At 34.5% G+C, this 24,873-nt stretch overlaps 1 protein-coding gene across 3 annotated transcripts in view; it reads left to right on the top strand.

Moving 5' to 3' along the window:
- HFM1 (helicase for meiosis 1) overlaps positions 1-24,873 on the top strand; it is a 133,270-nt gene that overhangs the window by 45,297 nt on the left and 63,100 nt on the right. For all 3 annotated transcript variants that reach the window (XR_014144984.1, XM_031021179.2, XM_081818775.1), the window contains exons 21-29: positions 7,331-7,422; positions 8,831-8,937; positions 9,037-9,084; positions 19,644-19,741; positions 19,824-19,955; positions 22,464-22,549; positions 22,780-22,863; positions 23,013-23,170; positions 24,628-24,731. Coding sequence is in view for 2 of the 3 variants with exons in the window: in XM_031021179.2 (XP_030877039.2) it covers positions 7,331-7,422; positions 8,831-8,937; positions 9,037-9,084; positions 19,644-19,741; positions 19,824-19,955; positions 22,464-22,549; positions 22,780-22,863; positions 23,013-23,170; positions 24,628-24,731 (909 nt within the window). In the remaining variant the exon portion in view is untranslated. The remainder of the gene's footprint in view (positions 1-7,330; positions 7,423-8,830; positions 8,938-9,036; positions 9,085-19,643; positions 19,742-19,823; positions 19,956-22,463; positions 22,550-22,779; positions 22,864-23,012; positions 23,171-24,627; positions 24,732-24,873) is intronic.

The raw sequence follows: 24,873 nt of genomic DNA, 5'->3' as shown, positions 1-24,873 counted from the left end.
CTCTATGGTCAACTAATCTTTGACAAAGTAGGAAAGAATGTCCAATGGAAAAAAGACAGTCTCTTCAACAAATGGTGTTCGGAAAATTGAACAGCCACATGCAGAAGAATGAAACTGGACCATTTCCTTACACCATACACAAAAATAGACTCAAAATGGATGAAAGACCTAAATGTGAGACAGGAATCCATCAAAATCCTTGAGGAGAACACAGGCAGCAACCTCTTCGACCTTAACCACAGCAGCTTCTTCCTAGAAACATTGCCAAAGGCAAGGGAAGCAAGGGCAAAAATGAACTACTGGGACTTCATCAAGATAAAAAGCTTTTGCACAGCAAAGGAAACAGTCAACAAAACCAAAAGACAGTCGACAGAATGGGAGAAGATATTAGCAGATGACCTATCAGATAAAGGGCTAATATCCAAAATCTATAAAGAATTTATCAAACTCAGCACCCAAAGAACAAATAATTCAATCAAGAAATGGGCAGACAACATGAACAGACATTTCTCCAAAGAAGACATACAAATGGCCGACAGACACGTGAAGAATGCTCCACATCTCTTGGCATCAGGGTAATACAAATCAAAACCACAATGAGATGCCACCTCACACTGGTCTGAATGGCTAAAATTAACAAGTCAGGAAATGACAAATGTTGGCGAGGATGCAGAGAAAGGGGAACCCTCCTACACTGTTGGTGAGAATGCAAGCTGATACAGCCACTCTGGAAAACAGTATGGAGGTTCCTCAAAAAGTTGAAAATAGAGCTACCCTACGACCCAACAATTGCACTACTGGCTATTTACCCCAAAGATACAAATGTAGTGGTCTAAAGGGGTACGTACACTCCAGTGTTGATAGCAGCAATGTCCACAATAGCCAAACTATGGAAACAGCCTAGATGTCCATCAACAGATTAATGGATAAAGAAGGTGTTGTATATATACAATGGAATATTATGCAGCCATCAAAAAAAAAATGAAATCTTGCCATTTGCAATGACATGGATGGAACTAGAGGGTATTTTGCTAAGCAAAATAAGTCAATCAGAGAAAGACAATTATCATATGATCTCACTGATATGAGGAATTTGAGAAACAAGACAGGATCATAGGGGAAGGGAGGGAAAAATGAAACAAGACGAAACCAGAGAGGGAGACAAACCGTAAGAGACTCTTAATCTCAGGAAACAAACTGAGGGATGCTGGAGGGGAGGGGGGGTTGGAGGGTGGGATGGCTGGGTGATGGACATTGGGGTGTGTATGTGCTATGGTGAGTCCTGTGAATTGTGTGAGACTGATGAATCACAGACCTGTACCCCTGAAACAAATAATACATTATGTGTTAATAAAAAAAACCCCACATATTTATTTTGGGGAAAAAAAAAGTTTCATGGTGGAAATATTGACTTCATTATTTCAAATTAATCCTTAATAGAAGTTGGGAGCTATAGAAAAGTTGTTAAGAAATCGGAATCCTACTGTTAGCATTTGACATGTATCCTTCCATTTTTTAATGCATTTTTTATATATTTGCAACCATAGTTTAGAAATGTATGACTTTGTATCATGTTTTTACTTGTATTTAATATAAGGTTTTAAAATTTTTTCTTTATCTCTGTTTTTTTGCCATTTTAATTACTATGTGTCTTGGTGTGGACCTCCTAGGGTTGAATTTTTGGGAGGATCTATGTGCCTCCTGGATCTAAATGTCTGTTTCCTTCCCCAGATTAGGGAAGTTTTCAGGTATTATTTCTTCAAATAAATTTCTGCCCCCTTTTCTCCCTTTTCTTCTCAGGTCCCTATAATGCAAATGTTATTACACTTGAGGGAATCACTGAGTTCCCTAAGAGTATTCTCAATTTGCATAATTTTCTTTCCTCTCCTTTGCTCAGTTTGGTTACTTTTTGTTACTGTCTTCCAGGTTGTTAATTTGTTCCTCTGCTTCATCCAGCCTATTTATTCCATCAAATGTATTTTTAATTTCATTTATTGTGCTCTTGATCTCTGATTGGTTCTTTTCATCTATTTATATAAGGTTGTTTTTAAAGCAATTTATTGCCCTTACTCTCGGCCCTAGATATATAACTGTTTTTTCTTTCTCCCATGGTCCTTCTGATAAACATAAATTTTTTTTTTTAAAGATTTTATTTATTTATTTGACAGAGACACAGCGAGAGAGGGAACACAAGCAGGGGGAGTGGGAGAGGGAGAAGCAGGCCTCCCGCCAAGCAGGGAGCCCGAAGCGGGGCTCGATCCCAGGAGCCTGAGATCATGACCTGAGCCGAAGGCAGACGCTTAATGACTGAGCCACCCAGGCGCCCCTGATAAACATAATTTTGTTTGTGAAAATTATCTTTTGTGTATTCTAGGGTGTCTCATTAGAGGGGGCATGAGAATCATTAATGTAACTTCATCTATTCTTTAGGTACTTTCACTCTCAAGAATCTAATTCCTACTATCATTCCTTCCCTGTGGAACTTCTTGAATACATGGATACCATTCCTTCTACTCTTGAATATACCAAATAAATGATCTATGATGATCCTTCTCCATCATCAGTGACTATTACCTGACTAATTTTCCTCTTAGTAATCTTTTAATTTTCCTCTGCTTTAGCGATCTCTCTTTGCTCACCATTTTGCTTTACTGTGGGTTTCTTGAAGTTGCAGACCTTGGACCTTCATTCCCGTTTATGATTATTTTCTTAAAAACATGGTTTACCTTCAAGCTTCAGCTACAGTCAATACATAAATGAATTCAAAACTGTAATTTTGATTTTGGTTCTCACCTTCTTTACAAAATTTGTGCTCAATTTTCTTTTTCTTTTTTTTAGATTTATTTGGTTTTTTTAAGTTTTTATTTATTTATTTGAGAGAGAGAGTGCAAGAGTGATAGCAAAAGCAAGAAGAGGGAGGGAGAGAGACAAGCAGACTCTACTGAGCACAGAACCCATGCAGGGCTCGATCCCAGGAAACTGAGATCATGACCTGAGCCAAAATCAAGAGTGGGACGTTTAACTGCCTGAGCCCACCCCGGTGCCCCAGTGCTCAATTTTCTGTTGAAGTCTTTACTTACATAAATAACATGGAACTTGACATCCAGAAGCATGTAACAGTTAATTTGACTTGGAATACTGTGAAATGGAATGAACATAAAAGTTGGGTTCCAAAACCTGGATTTCATTCCCAATTCTACCACTTGCTAGCTGTGACCTTATGCTCACTGAACCTTAGTTTATTCATCTGCAAAACAGGAATATATTATGTGTCCTACTTACATTATTGGGTTGTTGTGATGATCAAAGGGGTTAATCAATGTAAAAAATTTTTACCATAAATATGAGTTGTTGCTCTCTTTTGTCCAAGGTTAGAAAGTATATCTCTATCTATATATTTGCCTATCATTCTCAATAGCATAACCATTTTGCCAAGCTTGAGATTATGAAATATTTGATATCTTTGATTTCTCTTTAATTCTTCTGTCATTCCATGTCCAGGCTATACATATACATGCATATTATATATATATGTGTATATATATATATATATATACACACACACATATATAAATATTTACACACACACACACACAAAGTTGATAGATGATAGCTAGCTAGCTAGCTAGCTAGATAAATAAAATTTATTGTAAGTAGTTGGCTCACATGAGTATGGAGGCTTAGAAGTCCCAAGATCTGCAGTCAGTAAGATAGAGGTCTAGAGAGCCAATGGTACAGTTCTAGTCTGAGTGTGAAGGCATGAGAACCAGAAGAATTGATGGTGTAAATTCCAGCCTAAAGCTGGCAGTCTTGAGACCCAAGGAGAGCCAATGTTTCAGTTCAAGTCCAAACTCAAGAAAAGACCCATGTCCCAGCTCAAAGCAGTGAGGCAGAGGAATTCCTTCTTACACCAGAGGGTCAGGCTTTTTATTCTGTTTAAGTCTTCAACTGATTGATGAAAATCATCCACATTAGGAAAGGCAATCCGCAGGGCACCTGGCTGGCTCAGTTGGAGCTTGCAACTCTTGATCTTGGGGTTGTAGGTTGGAGCCCCACATTGGGTGTAGAGATTACTTAAAAATAAAATCTTTCAGTAAAAAAAAAAAAAGGCAGTCTTTACTTGGTCTACTGATTCAAATGTTAATCTCATCCAAAAACATCTCCACAGACACATCCAGAATAATATTTGACCCAATATAGAGGTACTCTATGGCCAGTTGACAGTTAAGTTGACACCTAAAATTAACCATAGCAGTTTAACATAAGCTATACAAATCTAGCTGAAAGTAGCCGAATTCTCAGAATAATACAGCACTGCACATGATGCCCTTTTACCTGGTCTTCTCTGGGCCCAGGTTGGCCATGTACTGTGCCTTGAAAGTACATATTACCCAATGTCCAGTCTCTGAACATATTGTCTTTTGTGTTTATAACTCGGTAGCCTCAACTCTTATTACACCTTACACCACTAAGTTATTTAAAAAAAACACACACAAAGTGTTTATGTATGTATGCATGCATGTGTCTATGTATGTATGTATAACTTTATGAGGAATGTAACATGTCTTTTAAACTGTGTTAGTATTTTTATTAGGATAATTATTGAGGTTAGTGTTCTTTTTATGAGGTTACATGAATTGTTTAGTTGTTTGCTTCAAAGAAGGAAAGAAGGAAAGAGAATTTTAACCTAAAATGCAGTGCTAAGGCCATTTAGCAAAGCTGATGGAGAATCTTTAATTCAAAGTTCCCTATCCAAGGAGTTCTTGTCTTATAGGCCTACCTTAATATTCCTGCCATGCTTAGTCATTGGTTTGGAGCATCTCATGAGAAGTATGATCTTGGTATAAACATAGTGATAGATTCAGAGTATAATAGCTGGAGCCATCAGTCAGTCACTTCTGGTAGTAAGAGATGTGGGAGGTGTATTCCCATGGCCTCTATTTCTACCCCACCCCCCAATCCTATGGCCTTTACTTTGAAATATCCTGAATTTGCTATTATAAGAATATTCATCATTCAATACCATATTGATTAAAAGTTGCATCTTTAATTCCACCTTCACTTGCAAATCTTTTAAATTTTTTCCAATCCTTCTATTTTGACTCAATGAAAATTGAGTGGGGCTCCAACCTACAACCCCAAGATCAAGAGTTGCAAGCTCCAACTGAGCCAGCCAGGTGCCCTGCGGATTGCCTTTCCTAATGTGGGTGATTTTCATCAATCAGTTGAATGCTTAAATAGAATAAAAAGCCTGACCCTCTGGTGTAAGAAGGAATTCCTCCTTTCTAAGTTATTTTTATACCTTACCTAGGAATCTTTCATCCTTTCTAAAGACTTTTTTTTTTTTGACACAGAGAGAGACAGCTAGAGAGGGAACACAAGCAGGGGGAGTGGGAGAGGGAGAAGCAGCCTCCCGCTGAGTGGGGAGCCCGATGGGGGCTTGATCCCAGGACGCTGGGATCATGACCCAAGCCGAAGGCAGACACTTAACAACTGAGCCACCCAGGCGCCCCTCTTTCATCCTTTCTAATAAGCCAGCAAGCATCAAGTCTTTTCTCAAACCTTTCATTTTCTCTAGCAGGGAGAAACCTTATATTAATTTATAAACATCAAGAATAAGAGGAGCATCTTTAAATATATCCTAAAGGTTAACATACTTGTTCCCATGGTAACCATATTCTCTGTATCTTACACACTGCTCTCAGAAGCTGCCTTTTATGAACCACTGCATCACCCGCATTTTGTTTGAACATATCCACCAGGATCTTAATTGATAAAGTGGCTTTTAAGCTTCCCCGGCTACTTCTCTTCCTGATTCTTAGTTCTGTCAACTCTACGATGTCCTTGATGCCTATATGTCTGATGGAATGTCCAATTCTTCCCTTCTTCAGCAAAACCTATAGGAGCAGTATGCAATTTTTTTCTTCCCAGCTGTTTCCTGTGTGTGCTCACAAGGCTTGAAATTCTTTATAATGTTTTTGACAATTTGTAATTGAAACCAGTAACTTTTCAAATGAATTTCATCTTTTGCTTACCCCTGCTTTACCCATACTGCTACTTCCAGCCAACTCAATGTTCTATTTCCAAAACAATTTGTTTTCAAATGTCAATTTAATTAAATATTGCTCAAGAAGTTTAAGTGGTCCCCTGTTATTTTATAAATCAAATCCAAAATCTAAACTCCTTTGTTAGCATTTCAAGGCTCTTTCAGGCCCTCATAGTCTATTATTCATCATGTTTTGGTAATAAAAGTAGGCAACATTTATTTACTGTTAGGCACTGTGCTAAGTACTATACATATAATATTGCATTTAATCTTCACAACAAACATGTGACATATATACTTCTATTATCCCCAAATTACATTAAGAAACTGGTAAAATAACCTGCAAATGATCACCTACCTACTAAGTGATGGAGCAGTGACTCAAAGCAAGTCAGTTTCACCTGAACTCATAGTCACTATCAAGCCATATCTCTCACTAAAGTATTCTAAAGATAGTCTTTTTAAAAAAAATTTTTTTAGAGAGTGGCAGGAGAGGGAGAGAGAGAATCTTAAGCAGGCTCCATGCCCAGCACAAGCCCAGCGTGGGGCTCAGTCTCATGACCCTGAGATCATGACCTGAGCTGAAATCAAGAGTCAGATGCTTAACTGACTGAGCCACCCAGGCGACCCTAAAGATAGTCTTTAACTTTGCTGTTTTGATAAGTAAGTCTTGATTTTTTTACTGAGGTCATGACCGCTTTTCTTTTCTGCCAAGGCATATTATTTATTTTTAAATCCTGCTCAAGCCCCATTTTCTCTACTAAGGCATCCCACACTGACCATTCTCTTAGATTTAATTTCTTCTGTACTTAAGCTTGTATATGTAAATATATTTTTTAAAGATTTATTTATTTATTTTAGAAAGAGAGAGAGTGTGTGTGCACAGAGTAAGGAGGGGCAGAGGGAGATCGGAGAGAGAATCTCAGGCAGACTCAGGCTGAGCACAGAGCCCAATGCCGGGCTCCATCTCATGACCCTGATATCATGACCTGAGCCAAAGTCAAGAGTTGGATGCTTAACCAACTGAACCACCCAGGTGCCCCTTGTATATGTAAATATTATCATTAACTGGATTTTGTCCTCTAGTCTGGCTATTTTTCATATAGTTATCTCCCTCGCCAACCTATAAATTCTGGAAACTGTGTCTTCTAGATTTTCTGGTGTGTCTTTTGTACCTGATGCTCTTACAGGCATAGAACAGATGTTAAGGAATGTTTGTTAAACTGATGAAAAAGCAAGTTGTTTCAACTGGAGTGAATGTTTCTTTTTCATCTTTTTCCACAGAGGCAGGAAGATTGATGGCTTGGTATTACATTACATTTGAGACAGTGAAGAAATTTTGTACCATCAGTGGAAAAGAGACTTTATTAGATCTGGTAAATTAGTTGTCACTAGAAAATAAATATGTAATGATATAGTATAAAATAATAGTAGGGAAACAACTAATTTGCATATCTCATGCAATTTAAGAATGAGTGAGCAGACAAGAAAGCATTTTCTAGTAGTGCTGTGTCTCTCCATCTTATATACCTTTGATCATGAGATATGGAATATTACTCTTTACAATAAATTTTCAATTGTATCTCTGTATCAGGGCTAAGAAAATTTATATACATACCCAAAGTGGGGATGGCAACTACCTTTCAACTGAAGTGATAATGCCAATTACCTTGGTAGTGGCTACCAAGTATACTTTGTTGAGAAAGACCAGGATGATGTGGCATGATATATTAGGCAAGTCTGCTGTGAGTGATGGACAATGTTGGACATGTGTGCCACGTACTTGCAATTCTTCCCTAAATCTTTTGCATCAGAATAATAGTAGAAATAGGATAGTATTGGTGATAGACCAGAAAAAAGCAGTGATTGTGGAGGAGTGGGAGTGAAAACAAGGTTATACTAAGATATCAACAGTGAGGGCAACTTTACAGCTATAGCAGTAAATAGAACGATTGTCATGTTGTTGATACCTGAGAACTGTAGTGGTCCTTTCTCCCTTTATAGGGGACATGAATATGCAACAAGATATTTATTGTTATTCTCAAATTTAACCATTAATTTTTATTTAAAATATCTAAGTTGATTTTTGTAATGAGATTATTATACAAAAATTGCACAAAAACTGATGAAAACTAGAATGCTTGTCTTTTTGTGTAAATATTATTCTTAACTAAGGGAATCGAGAGTAGAAAATCCCTGACATTAACATTAACTAATCTTATTTTAAGTTCAGTGAGTAAGAGGATTAGAGCGGAGGTTAGTTTCATGTTACAGATGTGAGAAACCAAAGCACAAGGAGTGCTTTGCTCAAAGTCATCTGGCAGAACTAGGCTCTGTAATACAAATTTCTTAATATCTAAAGCATTCTTTCCATTACAAAATTCGTGTCATTCAGGATAATGATTTGCAAACTACAGAAGAGTGAATAATAATATAATAGTAGAAATGACAGCTACATTAATTGAGTGCTTACTTTGTGGTAGGAACAAGACTGAATATTTTAAATTTTATTTTGTTAATCTTTATGATCTTATTGGTGTAGTCCCAGTCTCTAGCATAATGTCTGGCATATAACAAGTGTTTGTAAACACTTATTAGTGAATGGATGAATCCTTAAAGAAGCAAAATGTATAAAGTGAATTTTTAATTCTATTACACATTTTAAATGATAAAGCTGTGATATCCCAAGGCAGCTTGGAAAATAAGTAAATACAGGGAAAGAAGATGAGAGGAAAGAAGTAAAGAAGGGATATAAGTAAATGGGCAAATGATGAAATTTTATAGGTCACAATGATAGCCAGCTGCAAGGAATTTGCAGATGTGCAGTTAAGGATAAATGAAAAGAAAACACTGAATACTTTGAACAAAGATCCAAATCGGGTAACTATCAGGTATGGAAATTAAATATGTCTTAAATAATTTTTTAAAGGTTCTGTTCAGTTAAAATAAGTAGTAATAATAAAAGTTTTGCCCTGTGTTTTTATTTATAGATTTCCAATGGAAGGAAGAATTAAAACAAGAGAAATGAAAGTAAATTGGTAAAGATGATTGTTAAATGTCTTAAAATACTACCATTTGTGATTCATATTTATAAAACTTTTTTTAGTTTTAAAATTTATTTTAAATTTGTTTTCCTTAATACAAAAAAGAACACATTTACATAAAAATAAGGTGTCAGAATATAGATGTGAAATTAATGTCCAAAACCCTAACTTCAATTAAAATAGATGATTTGTGAATTTTTTAAATCAACAAACATTTTTTGAGAGTGTGTTCTGCTAAAGCAAGGTAATGATAGAAAGTTAAGTTTGTCATCATCAGGAGTTTTCAAGTTATCTTGAATGAGAACCATGTGTATAAAGATAATGGACAGTATGAAAACACATATAATAGATGTATATTAAATGATAGTGGCATTCTGGGAGAGACAAATAGTAAAAGTAAAAACATGAGTGAGAGAATGCATATATGACAGTGGAATGTCTATTCTACCGAGAATGGAAAGTTTGTATAGAGGAATAGTAATTAGAAGATTAAACTAAGACTACATTGTAAATTGTGACTTTTACAGTTTGCCATCACAAATCAATGATATTCTTTTCTGCTTGCCTTAGTGGTTGATTTTCTGAGTATTTAGGTCTTACTGTTAAACTTTTTGACTTAGATGATGTGATTTCATGTGAGATGACTTTTTTATGTACTTCAATAAAACCTGTTATCCAAAGAATTTGTTTTTCCTCCTTAGGTAGAGGAGGTCACTCTCTCCGGGATACTTCCTTACATTCCATTGAATTTTATCTCCCACATGCCTTGAAGTCCTGGAAACAAACTTCTCACAGTTGTATACAGCTCAACAGGCAGATCTATAGCTTGGACAACAGAAGATAATGTTCTGTTTCTTAGCTATATTTTTCTAGAAATTGAAATACCCTTAGAGACTATATAGTCTAGTCCTTTCATTTTACAAATGAAGTAAGTAATGCCCAGATAAGCTGTGATTTTCCCAAGATTTTATTGCAATATTAGAGACTGAGCTAGAACTAGAACCTAGGTCTCTTGCTTCTCTCAATGATTTTTTTCCCATATACTCTGTTGCGTCAACTATTGGGTCAAATTAAATCAAGGTATATTTCCACAAGCATCTTCTTAGGAACACTTTATTTGCAGCTTTAATGCTTCCATTTACCTTCCCTTAAATTGGGTCATACATTCTTTTGATTGGGGCTGTCAGATTTTAGAATTGATGATTTTATAATTTTTTATAAATATCATAATTTAGTTTCCTATTATAATTTCCCACCTTTCTGCATCTACTTGAATGTGACCAGGAAGAGAGAACTGTGTGGAGTCTTTTCTTAATCCAAAATGTACAGTTTTTTGGTAGGTGATGATGGCTAATAGTTACCACTTTCATGTGTCTCTCAGATCCCTGTTACTGTGCTGAATTTCAGATCTGTTTTGTTTTTTTTTTTAAGTAGATGTTAATCTTCTTAGTTTTAAACTTTTATTCTTCCAAGTTTCTGACCTTTAATTTAAGGCTGTTTTTTATTTTTCATAACTTTAATTCCCAGATCTTTTGTACTCAGCAGTAGCTCTGTTTGTTTTAACTGGTATTTTTCAATTGACTCATAAGATGTATTTTCAAATCAGTGATTTCTTTTCTTCTTCATTTGTTTCTTGTTATTATATAAGTAAGGCATAGATTAATTTTTAAAGAGTCAAAAATTTATAAATCAGAGAGTAAGTTCTGTCTTGACCTCCCCTTCTTTCTTCCCCAGAAGTAGCTATTATCAGTAATTTGCTGTGCTTCCTTCCAATTTCCTATTTATTTAGCACAAATATGTGTGCTAATAAACCTATGTAATGTCTACTACCAAAAAAATCGTAATTATTGTTCTTGTTGTGCCATGAGGACCATAGGGGAAGGGAGGGAAAACTGAATGGGAAGAAATCAGAGAGGGAGACAAACCATGAGAGACTCTGGACTCTGGGAAACAAACTGAGGGTTACAGAAGGGAGGGGGCGGGGGAGGGGGTAACCAGGTAATGGAATTAAGGAGGGCATGTGTTGTGATGAGCAGTGGGTTTAATAACATGACTAATGAATCGTTGAACACTACATCAAAAACTAATGATGTACTATATGTTGGCTAGTTGAACATAATAAAAAAATAAAATAAAAAGATTCTATATCAGTATATATACACGTCAACCTTATTTATTTTAACGGCAACGTATACTTTAATAGCAATGTAGTCTATAAATATAATTTTTAACCACTCCTTTGTTGATGAAGAATTAGATGGCTTACAAATTTTTACTATTACAAATAGTGCTGAAATGAGCTTCCTGGTGTTTATATCATATTTTTCAAAGATTTCTGGGTGAAAATGTATATACATGAGAAGATTTAATATATATTGCCAAATTGCCTTTGAAAAGGCTTCTCTGATTTACAATTCCCACCCATAGTGTAAAAAGAGTGACTATTTCCACACATCCTAATACTTGTTTTGTATCTTTAAAGTTTTGTCAATCTAATGGGTGAAAATTGTATTTAAAAATTTGCAAATCCCTGATTATTAGGAGGAAATATGTGTATTATCTGGTTTTATGCAGAAGTTTTAAATAGTTATAAAATCATACATATTAATCTTTTCCTTATAAGTTCTAGGTTTTGTCTTTTAGGAAGTTTTTTCCTATCCTGTATTTCTTAGGATTAGGTTCAACTGTGTAAAACTATGTAATAAAATGAATTAACAATAGCTTGAAGAAGACAGGCTACTTTTCTTTCACAGAAGAGAGCTCAAAGTGGATAGTCTAAGGTAGATATGGTGGCTTCGTGGTATCATCAGTACTTGGGTTTCTATCTTTCAGTTCTGCCATCACACATAACTTCTATTTCAAGGTCACCTTATTGTCCAAAATGACTGTGAGGTCTTCAGCTGTTACATTTGAGTATCTTCTCTTTTTTAGTAGACTTCTTGGAAGTCCTGATAACAGTTTGCACTAGTTATATGACTACCCCTAAGTGCAAAGGAGACTGGGAAATATCTTGGCAGTAGTGTGCCTAGATTAAAATTGGGGTTCTGCTATTAAGAAGGAAAGAGAGTGAATGTTGGGTAGGCAAAGCAGTCTCTGCCACAGAGACTTCTCCTATCATTTCTTCTAATACTTGCAAACCATTTTATTTTTACCTGTAGTCTTCTTATAAGGCATCTGGAGTTAATTTTTTATATGGTATAAGTTAGGAATTTATATTTTGTCCCTGAAAGGTAGTCAGAAGTGTTTGATAAATATGTTGCTATTTTCTCTTTGCCTACTGTTTTGTTTTTTTTTAAAGATTTTATTTTTTTGACAGAGAGAGAGACAGCGAGAGAGGGAACACAAGCAGGGGGAGTGGGAGAGGGAGAAGCAGGCTTCCCGTGGAGCAGGGAGCCAGACGTGGGACTCGATTCCAGGACCCTGGGATCATGACCTGAGCTGAAGGCAGATGCCTAACGACTGAGCCACCCAGGCGCCCCTCTTTGCCTACTGTTTTGAAATGCCACCTTCTCATAAACTAAATTCCTAATGATCTGTTTCTGGACACTTAACTGTTAGTCTAGTCTATTTATTTTGTTGCTATGACAATACCACATTGTTTTACTTGCTATTCTTTTATTGGAAGTTTTGTAATATGATAAGGCAAGTTCCTCCTTTTTGTTCTTCTAAAAATGTTTTTGGCTATTTTTCCTCCCTGTGAATTTTAGAATCAGCTCATCAAGATCTGTAAAAAGTTCTGTTGAAATTGGTTTTATAGATTAGTTTTGGAAGATTCTTGTTTTTACAGTTCTGAATCTGTCTAGGAATATGGTATCTTTCTCCATTTATTCAGGTTTTTATGTCTTTCTGTGACATTTTATAATATATCATTTAGTTTTGTATTTCTTGGTAGGTTTATTTCTTGGTATTTTATGGAGTTTGATATTGTGAACAGAAGAGTCCTTTTTAAAAATTGCATAACATTGTATTTTGTAATCAGTTATGGATGGTATATAAAAAGGCTACTGGGTTTTTGTTTTTGTTTTAAGGCCACTGGTTTTTCAATTTTGATTGTTTTATCTATCTTACTGAACTCTCAAGAGTACTGGAAGTCCTTCATTTGGTTTGCAGGGATTTCCTAGATAGACAATCATATCTGTGGGATAGTTTTATCTCTTGATTTCTTTTTTTTTTTTTAAAGATTTTTTATTTATTTGAGAGAGAGAATGAGACAGAGAGAGAGAGCATGAGAGGGGTGAGGGTCAGAGGGAGAAGCAGACTCCCTGCCGAGCAGGGAGCCCGATGTGGGACTCGATCCCGGGACTCCAGGATCATGACCTGAGCCGAAGGCAGTCGCTTAACCAACTGAGCCACCCAGGCGCCCCTTATCTCTTGATTTCTAATAGTTAAAACTCTTTTTTCTCCTTAACTTGTAGGTGAAACTTCTAATATACTGTCCTTGCTTGAGAACAAACATCCTTGTCTCATCACTGTTTTTCAGGGTCTAGTATCCAGTGTTGCACCACCAAGGAATTCCTCACACTTTTGGGATTAGGTTCTGGGATCTATTATCCTCCTTCTCACTTGTATATAAAAACAGGTTTGAGTTCAGGGTAGAGAGCAACCTCTTTTGGGTTGTCATTGTCGTGAATCTGAAAGTGTCTTTTATGTTCTTTGTTTTTGCAGGGTTTCTAACTTTTCTTGAATCAGTTTTTGCTAACTTATATGTTCCTGAGATAGCATTAATTTCATCCAGCTTGTCTGTTTGACATATTTTGTTCTCTAATAAGTTAAAAATTCCCTCTGAAAATGTAATGTCAACTTTCTAATTCCTAATATTATTTGTGTCATCTCTTCTTTTTCTTAATTGGATTTTCCAAAGGTTTCTATATTTTGATCTTTTCAAGCCATTTATTTTTCTATTTCATTAATTTCTGATTTTATCTTTATTTTCTTCCTTTTACTTTCTTCTTTTTGTAATTTTTTTTTTACTATATGTTTGCTCCATTTATTTTGTTTTTCTTGTTTTCCATAAAATATTTAAGACTACACATTTTCTAGTAAGTACCACTTTGGCATTGTTCTATAGATTTTTTAAATCTATTTCTATTCTTTTTAAGGGTAATTTTAATTTTAATTTCCTCTTTAAGAATTATTTAAAATTGTTTTTTAAAATTCTTAAAGTCATTCTTTTATTGTTATTTTCTACTTTTATTGGGTTGTAATTAGAGAATGTGGCCTGTCAGTGTTCTGCTTTATGATATATATTGTGATTTTACTTGTGGCTTAGTACATGGTTAATTTTTATGATTGTTCTGTGTGAATTGTAAATGAATATATGAATGATGTGTTTCCTAGGCACTAAGTTGTATATTTTGCTACTAAGAGTAGTTTGCTAATTGTGTTACTCAAAGTGAGATATCTCTCATTTTTCATGTAGAATTTTATTATTCAAAAGAGAAATTCATTATATTGTTTAAGGAAAATATAGTAAGATTATATAATGGATCTAGAAATGTGACATCAGGTGATTCAAGGGAATATATACATCCCTAGACCATTTAGAAAAGCAGATAAAAAAGGAATAGGTATGCAGTAGGCAGAAGAGTGACATATTGTCTAGTTAGGTGTGGACTGTGAGAATGACTATAAAAGTTTAGTAGGAGTTATGGAATAAACAAAGGAGCAGATCATAAGGAAATCGTCTTAGAATTGTGCATAAAAGGAGTTGTACTAGGGGTGCCTGGGTGGCTCAGTCAGTTAAGCAACTGAGTCTTGGTTTCATCTCAGGTCATGATCTCAGGGTCGTAAAATCAAGCCCTGTGTCTGGCTCTGTGCTCAGCAGGGAGTCTGCTAGAGATTCTCTCTCTCCCTCTGCCCCTCGCTCTGCTCATGCTCTCTCTCTCTCTTTCCCCCTACCTCCCTTTCAAATAAATAAATAAATCTTAAAAAAAAAAAAGAAGTTGTACTTAACCTGTATATTTAGACATATTTTAGATACTACAGAACAATAGGCTCACATGTCCATGTTGCCTTTCTTGTCCTATCTTGTCCTATCTGCTGCTAGATGGAAAGGAGCTGGGTAGATGAGTCAACTAACTGTCCTATTGAATACTTTTTGCTTTTAATTCTATTTTGTCTAATATTAATATTGCTAGTTTTATTTTGTATATCTTTTTAATTCTTTTTTCATATTGTTTTATTTTAAATATAATTTGTATAGATAACATATAGCTAGATTTTGTTACTATTTTTTAATCCGACCTCAGAATTCTTTTGAGGAATTCAGTACATTTACATTTATTATAATTACTGATATGTTTAGACTTACTCTTATTTTATGTTTTCTTAGCGTTATTATTGCTTGTTTATTTCTTTTTTCTCACTAATTTTTTTCTTTTGCCTCTTCTGCCTCTTTTTGGATGTATCAGGTTTTCTTTGTTTTTGTTCTTCTAGCTAGCTCTTCCTTTAAAATTCTATATTGCATATGTAGATTTGTATTTTTCCACCAATATCTATAGAAAATGAACATTTTAAACTTGCCCCTTGTGAGTCAAAACCTTATCACATTTTCACTTCCCTCCTACTTCTTGTTCTCTTCCATGTTTATTCAGATCTTTGGGATTTTAGTTCCAGTTGTTACTTCAAAATATTTTAGTGTGCATTAAAGATTATAGACTTACCTAATTTTTTTTTCACTAATTTCTTTGCTTACTTCTTGCTTTTTAAAATTTCTGCCTTTTTGTTACATATACAGTTTATTCTGCTGGGTACATTCTTAAGTAATTATTTTTTTAAGATTTTATTTATTTATTTGACAGAGAGACACAGCGTGAGAGGCAACACAAGCAGGGGGAGTGGGAGAGGGAGAAGCAGCCTTTCTGTGGAGCAGGGAGCCCGACAGCCTAAAATATAATTTGCCCTTTCATTTGAATGAGTTTGGCTAAATTATTCTTCAGAAATTTCTTTGGTAGTGTTCTTCTTGCATCCATTCTTGGTGACCCAATTTGTTTTCAGTCTTTTGTTAATAACTTTTTTCTCTCTTTGGAATATTAAAATAATTTTTTTCTTTATCTGTGTTAGGAAATTTCACCATGAAGTTCTGGTGTGTATTTTATTCTTTATTTTGGGGACTCTCTTAATATGTAGACTTGTATCTTTCTTCAGCTCTGGGAAGTTTTCTTCTATAAGTTAATTATGTCTCTTTTATTCTCTCTGTTCACTCCTTCTGGAACTCCTACTAGATGAATGTTGGAACTTCTGACTCTCTCCTCCACGTTTTATACTTTCTCTCCCAGTGTAGAGTCTGCTTGTTCTTCTCCCTCTGCTCCTCACCCCCACAATCTCTCTCTCTCAAATAAGTAAATAAATAAATAAAATCTTAAAAAAGAAAAGAATAAAGTCACCTTACCTCTCCTGGGTGTTTGTTATTACCTAGAGCACTGACCTGCCTCTCTGGCCTCAATGTCTACACTCCTGTGTTAGCCTCTTAAAACATACAACTGCATAATATTTTTCATAAATGAGAGAGTGGCAGGGGCAGACTACCTACCTGCTCAGAACACTACATCAAAAACTAATGATGGAATGTATGGTGATTAACATAACATAATAAAATTAAAAAAAAAAAGAAATACCACCTGGGGGGGGGAAAAAAAAGAATACAACATTTCAGTAAATTGCTCAGACAAGTATCTCAGGACTCTCTCTCCTTAATCTGTTGATTTTTTTTTTATAAGGAAAGCGTTTTTTAAAAAATTGAAGTATAGTTGACATACAATGTTGTATTAGTTTTGGGTGTACAACATAGTGATTCAACAATTCTACACATTACATGATGCTCACCATGATAAATGTAGTTACCCTCCGTTGCCAGTTATTACAATATTATGTCTATTGATTCTTCTGCATGTGTTATGGATAATTTCCTCCAGTTTTATTTTTCTCATAGATTTGATCCTCTTCATAGATTTTATTTCTAACATTAAACTTTCTGGTCTACCAGTGGCATGCTTTCTTGTTTTCCTGTAGTTTTATGGATGGAGACATACACACATAAACACACATATACGTATGTCTGTCCTTTCAGGGAATTTGAAGAAGAGTAAGTATACAGAAGGCTCCATGTGCTATCTTGATCCTTTGTCTCAGGTGTTTCTTTGGGCATTCTTATTTTATGCTTAAGCAGAAAAAAATGGCTTCAGAATAACTCTTCTCCTCTCAAAAGTGTTGTACAGCTTCATAATACACCTTTAACTTTCCTTCATTTGCAGGATTTCTTTTGTTATTGTTCTTGTATAGTCTTTAATTGAAATGATGAAAGAGGAAATAGATCTATTTAAAACAAAACCAAATAGCTACTTTGGTCTAGATTAAGATGTGGTACCTGAGTTAGGATTCATTTGAGGGATTTCTATTCTTTATACACAAATCTTTTTGGAAAAATCCTTCCTTTACTAAGTTGGCCAGGATACAGAAGTCTTTTGGAAAGTTCTTGTATCATTTTTATTAGTTTGCTAACTAATCTTAGTAACAGGGCTGTATCTAGCTACAAAGTTGAATGAGAAATACAATCTTCGTGTATAGGTAAGAACAGATAATGGGACAGTCAGCTAGCAGTTTCTGTCATAGGTATGCAAAGCATCTAATGTAGTGCCTGGAGCTAAGTATTCAAGAAATGGTTATTAATAATTATTATTATCTTTGGCTGAGCCATTTAAGATCTCTCCTGGCTGCAACAGTTTGCATTCCCATCAGCAGTGTACGTACAAAGGGTTCCTTTTCTTCCATATCCTCACCAGCACTTGTTTCTTGTGTTTTTGATTTTAGATGTTCTGACATGTATGAGGTGATATTTCATTGTGGTTTTGATTTGCACGTCCCTGATGATTAGTGATGTTGAGCATCTTTTCATATGTCTGTTGGCCATCTGTATGTCTTCTTTGTAGAAATGTCTATTCATGTCTTCTGCCCATTTTTAAATTGGATTGTTTGGTTTTTTGATGTTGAGTTGTATAAATTCTTTATATATTTTGGATATTAACTCCTTATCAGATATATCATTTGCAAGTATCTTCTCTCTTTCAGTAGGTTGTCTTTTTGTTTCATTGATTGCTTCCTTTGCTGTGAAGAAGCTTTTAATTTTAATGTAGTCCATTAGCTGTTTTTGCTATTGTTTCCCTTGCCTTAGAGACTTACCTAGAAAAATGTCAGAGAAATTATTGCTTGTGTTCTCTCCTAGGATTTTGATGGTTTCAAGTCTCACATTTAGGTCCTTAATCCATTTTGAGTTTATTTTTGTGTATGGTGTAAGAAAGTGGCCCAGTTCTATTCTTTAGCATGTGTCTGTCCAGTTTCCCCAACAACATTTATTGAAGAGACTGTCCTTTTCCCATTGCATATTCTTGCCTCCTTTGTCAAAGATTAATTGACCATATAATCATGGGTTTATTTCTGGGCTCTCTGTTCTCTTCCATTGATCTATATGTCTGTTTTTGTGCCAGTTCCATACTGTTTTGATTACTATAGTTTTATAGTATATCTTGAAATCTGGGATGGTGATACCTTCAGTTTTGTTCTTCTTGTTCAAATTGCTTTGGCTATTCGGGGTCTTTTGTGGTTCCATACAAGTTTTAGATTATTCTTTACAACCATCTCTTAATAGATAATATAAAATAACTTTCAGAAGATACACTATAGCCAAAAGAATTAAATAGTCTATAGTTTCAGCTATATGCATCCATTCTGAGAAGTGAGTTGGTTACTACCTTCTGTTTTCACATATTGTTTGCTAAAACTAAACCATGAAATATAACTATTATTCTGCTCTCTTTGTATACCTGACTTATCAAGAGACCTTCAAGAAATTAATATAAGTCTGATAATTTTAGTTAGATCCATAGGGTGAGTTGCACATCATTGTCTGGTTAGAAAAGTAAACAGGCAAAATGGGATATAGTAGGTACAACGTACGCTAGTTCCTTTTCTCCCTTCTTACCACCCGCTCCTCAAATTTTGTAGCCAAGCAACTGCTAGTTTCTAATAATCAACTAATATGTTACCAACCTTCATATGTTGAACAGAATCTTCAGACCTAATACTCTGCTTGTCACTCATAGGCACTTAATAAATATTTGTTTGTTACACAAAGTGCCTTGCTTTTCTATAATAACATATATGTAGAGCTAAAAGAACTCTATTGGAGGAGAATATGAAAACAATTTTAGATGTGTTGAGGTTAAAGAAATAGTCTAAGTGAGAGTGCCCTGTAAGCATTTGAAATTTATCAATCTAGCGATTATAATGAAAGTCTTGAGAAGAAATGAGATTTTTGAGAAAAGGAGAGGTTGAGGGAATGAAGAAGAGTAGAGAAATAAGAAGGGGACTTTTAGAGGTTGGAAAGAAGTTAACAATGACTTGTAACAATAATGATGCAAGATATAGAATCATCTAGTGTCACAGAAATCAAGGCAGAGAGGAATTTTAAGAAGAGATACTTCAATCAATGATGTCAAATACTATGAGATAATAGTTTTTAAAAGAAAATCATGAAATTTCTTCTTTCCTTCATTCAGTCTTATTCAGGCTCAGCTAGGATGCATTCCCATTCAAGACTTTGCTTTGACACAAGATACCGCGAAGATTTTCAGAAATGGCTCACGAATTACAAGATGTATGTTATAGGATTAATGGATTTTCAATATTTTTCCCAGTAAACTATTATACTAGATTTAACATTGGAAACTTTTTTTTAGGGTTGTCAGATTTTGTGGCTGTTCAAGAAAAGAAGTTTGCTGTGCTATTGAACAGTTTGATATTAGCTAAATGTTTTAGATGCAAACTTTGGGAAAACTCTCTACATATATCCAAACAGCTGGAAAAAATTGGTAGGTACTGAATACAGGCAGGCAATTTGTCAATGTCTGCAGTTTATTTTGTTTTTCATTGTTAGGAAAATTATCCTATGGTGTTTATAGACCTTAAGAAAAAATGTGTTTGTAGGTATAAATAAGGTACTGAACTTTACTTCTCTTGAAAATCTGATTTTCATTTTCTCCTGCCTGAAGGATTCTATTTGAAATCAATTGGGTAACTAATAAAAATGAATGCTCTTTTTTTTTTAAGATTTTTTAAAATTTTATTTGAGGGTTGGGGCAGAGAGAGGAGAGAGAGAGAGAATGACCAGGGAGGAGGATCAGAGGGGAGGGAGAAGCAGACTCCCCACTGGGCAGGGAGGCCTGATGTGGGGCTCCATCCCAGGATCTTGAGACCATGACCTGAGCCAAAGGCAGATGCTTAACCAACTGAGCCACTCAGGCGCCCCCTAATAAAAATGAATACTCTTATTTTTAAATTTGTTCTCAAACCAAGAGTGAAAGTTTGTTTTAGTAATTAGGTAACTATGCGTTGCTCTCTCTTCCACTTTTATGATTGTTTTGCTCTCAATGACAAGGTACAGAGCTAGCAATCCTAGCCATTCCTAATTCATTACAGAGAATTATGTCACTTATTTATATCTTAACTTTTTTCTCTTTTTTTCAGTAATAGGACAGTATTCGCACTGATCTTCATAGAGATTCTGTAGACAAAAGATTGTGCCTAATTATTTCCTATCTATTGAGATCTAGCTGAAGTTATGTACTGAAACAGTCTAGAGGGTGCCAGTTACAAAGACTGGGGTATAACTAAGTACTCTAGAGTTCTCCAGTTTGGTGCCTTTGATTTTGTGATCCTATTCCTCCTTCTCTCTAAGAAGAGAGTTGTTATTCCATGACTGACAGCTTTGTTAGCTTTATAATTTTATATGCATCTTGGGGACATTAAAAAATTATGTAGTCGGTTATTAGGGATTGTCTCATTATTCCTTAGAACAAAGATCTCCAACTATTTTGTGAGGAAGTGCTTTTTTATTTCCTTGAAGTTTGAAATCAGTGGGATAGCAGAGAACTGACCAGTCCTGGGAACTGGGGTGAAGATGGGGATTAGATGGTGAAAGTAAGGTCAAATTAGAGGAGGGATTCTTGACGTTAAGACTCACCTTTCTACTGAAGTCCTAGCGAACCAGATGCTGCACCCATCTCAAAAAGATGAGTTCTAAAGTGGGAAGGAGGTTCCATACAACATTTAGGAAATAACAACTTACAGAAATTTAGAAATTAAGTTAAATGATTATTAAGAAAATTTTCATTATATTTGAAAAAGAGTCTTTCTGACTTTCTAGAATATTGTCAATCAGGCATCATTTGCATCCTATCCCTTCCAAATTGTCGAACACCAATGTGTTTTTTACACTTACTCAGTATGGCTGAAGAAAAAGAAGCAAAAATTGCCCACCAAAATTCATACATTAGAAAAATGGGAGAATCAAAATAAAAAAGCAAATCTAAGTTCTTCCTGAGCATCAGGAAAAAAATAATGAATACAAATTGATTTTCAGCAATGTTTATAAAAAATTAAAATTCAAGAAAAGTTTTGAGGGAAAATGAACATGAAGGAATTATTAACACTAGGAGTTGTATCTTAAGAATGAATAAGAGAAATTCCCAAGGATAAATGTATGGAAAAAGAAATAGTGTAATATCCCCACCAGTAATATATGTGCCTTAGGCAAGATTGTAATATCTTGGAATTTTATACTTCTGACAGTATCTCCTATTTCAGGGTTTGGTTAAATTCATTTGTGAGTGTAAGAATTTTAAATTCAAGTTTCTTAAAGCATAAAGAAGCAGAGACAGTGCAAAGATGGAAGTGAACTTGATATATTTGAAGAACAAAATTAAAGCAAATGTGGCTAGAGAGTAGTCAGCAAGAGGAGACTGGTAGGAAATTAAATGGGACAGGTAGGCTGTGGTCAAGTCAGATAGGTAAGGGAGTTTGGTCATGGTAAGAAATTGTCACTTTATTCTAAATGCAATGGAAAGGAATTGGAAATTTTAGACAGAAGAGTAAAATTATCTGATTTCAGTACAGAAACCTAGAACTCTATTTCTAAGAAGGAAATAGAGAGCCATAGCTTTATGAAGCAGTATTCCCATCCATAAATCATGTTGTCTTTTTTTCAAATATGAGTGTAATGCGTAACAGTAGGAATCGCTTGGTACTTTCTCCATGGATGACATATGATAAAAATAAGAGTTAAATCATCATGTGGACCAAAGAGTTCCTCTTTCTTCTATTAAGCAAATACATGTTTTATTTCAGTTTGAAAAAATAAATATGAACAATTGAATGTCAGAGCCCAAATAATTGAACTGAAAACTTTTTTATAAAACTTCAAAAATTAGTTATTAATCTGGATCTTTAAAAAAACTTTTTACTAATGTCATTGAAAAGTTAAGTATAGATTTAGTTTAAAATGGATTGTTTAAAACTGCTATTTGATTAATTTTCCACAGGTATAACATTGTCAAATGCAATGGTAAATGCAGGTTTGACCTCCTTTAAAAAAATAGAAGAAACAGATGCAAGGGAACTTGAACTGGTATTTAATATTCACTTATTCCTAATGTTACCTGAATTTTACCTAAATTTTAAAGCCTACCTTTTATATCTTTATTTCTTCTAAAAAATTGTTTTTCTCGTCATAATCATAAGTATTTTAATTTAAGGTTTTGGGTAATAAGCATTATTAAAACTATTGATGCTAAAAAGTGTTTTACTAAAAGAACTTCTAGTCTTGTGGTAAGAATATAATGATATAAATGTTTTTAGATTTTAAATAGACACCCCCCTTTTGGAACACAAATAAAAGAAACAGTGATGTATCTACCAAAATATGAACTTGAAGTGGAACAGGTAAATATTTTTTGGGGTTTTTTTGTTTGTTTGTTTTTTAGGTATTTTCATTGTCTTTTCAGGAATAAAGCTATCCATAGCTGACTTGGAGCTGAATAAGAGTAGTAAGGTTATCTTTAACACTTTTTATGCCTATCCTTTTTTTAAAGATTGCAAGATATAGTGATACCATGGCGGAAATATTAGTGACCATTATATTAAGAAACTTTGAACAGCTACAAACTAAAAGAACAGCACCAGATTCTCACTATGTTACCTTAATCATAGGTGATGCAGATAATCAGCTGGTTTTTAAGCACAAAATTATGTAAGTGTACAATTTCCATTTGATTTTATTTCTAAGCATATACTATGAAAGAAAAATTCTGCTGAGAAACAGTACTAAAATCACTGTGGGATTAATTAAATTACATTTTCCTTTCCCTGAAATGGAGTAGTTTCTTGTCTGTTAAAGAAGTATTCACATTGGGTCTGTTGTCAGTACTCAAATGAACAAAGTGTGAAATCTATCACCAAGGTTTGAAACAAGTGAATAAATGACCTTTAGGAGTAGCTATACCCCACTGTTGTTGAACTTTCTTATTTTGTTGCTTTTCTCCAGTCATTCACAACCTTACTACTCTTTCATTATCTTCCTCCTGCTCCTTCAAGATATACCTAATATTTCCAAATTAAAATCCAACAAACTACTATAGCTCCATTGTAAGATCAGGCAACCAGTTCAAATATATAAAGGAGCTACCTTCCCTTACACCTGATTCTCTAGCATGCCATTCTATGATTTTTACATCAGCCTTTTTTTCTGATACTGTTATTTTCTCCCAGGATGCCATAGGCAAACTCTAAAGTTAGCAGTTATAGGTATAGCTAATATTTTTTGAGCTCTCTGTAGGTTCCAGATAATGAATTGTTTAATCTTTGTATAGACAGATGCTATCATTATCTAAATTTAATAGAGGAAGAAATTGAGACCGAGAGTTTAATTAATTTGTCTAAGGTCATATAGGTAGTTTATAGCAAAGTCTAGATTTTAACCCAAGCAGTCTTACTTCAGAGCCTATCCTCCTAATCATATTACTTTACTTGTGAGTTCAGGATTAGCAGTGACTCTGAAATGGGAATCTCATTGTTGCCAGAGCACTGGAAGATACCTTCCCAAAATAGTCTATTCAAGGTTCCTAAAGGGACTATGGTGCCTAATAGAACATCCCTTTCACTGTTAACCACTTTACTGCACCTAGCTGTGACACATTTATAGAGAATATGTCATTGTACAAATCTTTGTTCTCTGTGACAAGTCTGAAGACAGTCTTGACTATATAAAGCTAAAATAAGTTCAATCACAAAATTGGTTGCTGGTTTGTGATGTTATTGGATATAGACTATTTTATATGAATTTTAAAGATACTATTCAAGTTCTCACAAATTCGTGTATCCTATATATAGCCATTTAAAAGTGGTAGTGATTTAGGGGCAAGCTCATGGGTTGTTGATGTCAACTATATTTTTAGGTGGGCCTGAAATGAGGCAATGCAACTTGGAATCAGCTGTTTGGTCAATGTGTAGTTAGAAAATTATGATTGCAGTAGCCCCATTGACACTCCATTTCTCCCTTCTCAGAATTTGCAGCTAGTAGTTTTCAGTACTGACTTCAGTTTACTACCAGATAGGACCTATCTAAGGGTCAATCTGCCCTTGATGATTAATGTATTATTTCATTTAGTATTTGGATCACTATTTAAATGATATGTTATTCTTTTTCAGGGATTCTATTTTGCTAAAAGCTGGAAATTGGACTAAAAAGATTGATGTGAAGAGAGCTTTTAAATCTGAAGATCTTAGCTTAAATCTAATTAGTTCTGAATATGGTCAGTTCATTGAAGTAATGAACACATAAATGTAAAGAATATGATAACATTTAAAAATTTCCTTCATGCTGAAACAGAAAAACAATTTAAATGATATTGTGTAAAAATAAGTTATTTAAATAATATGAATAATTTTTTTTAA

Source organism: Leptonychotes weddellii, chromosome 4, assembly GCF_054177405.1.
Source record: "Leptonychotes weddellii isolate Sample4059 chromosome 4, ASM5417740v2, whole genome shotgun sequence".
Taxonomy (NCBI): Eukaryota; Metazoa; Chordata; class Mammalia; order Carnivora; family Phocidae; genus Leptonychotes; species Leptonychotes weddellii.
The sequence above is the reverse complement of the archived record's forward strand: the minus strand, read 5'-3'. Positions and strand labels throughout refer to the sequence as shown.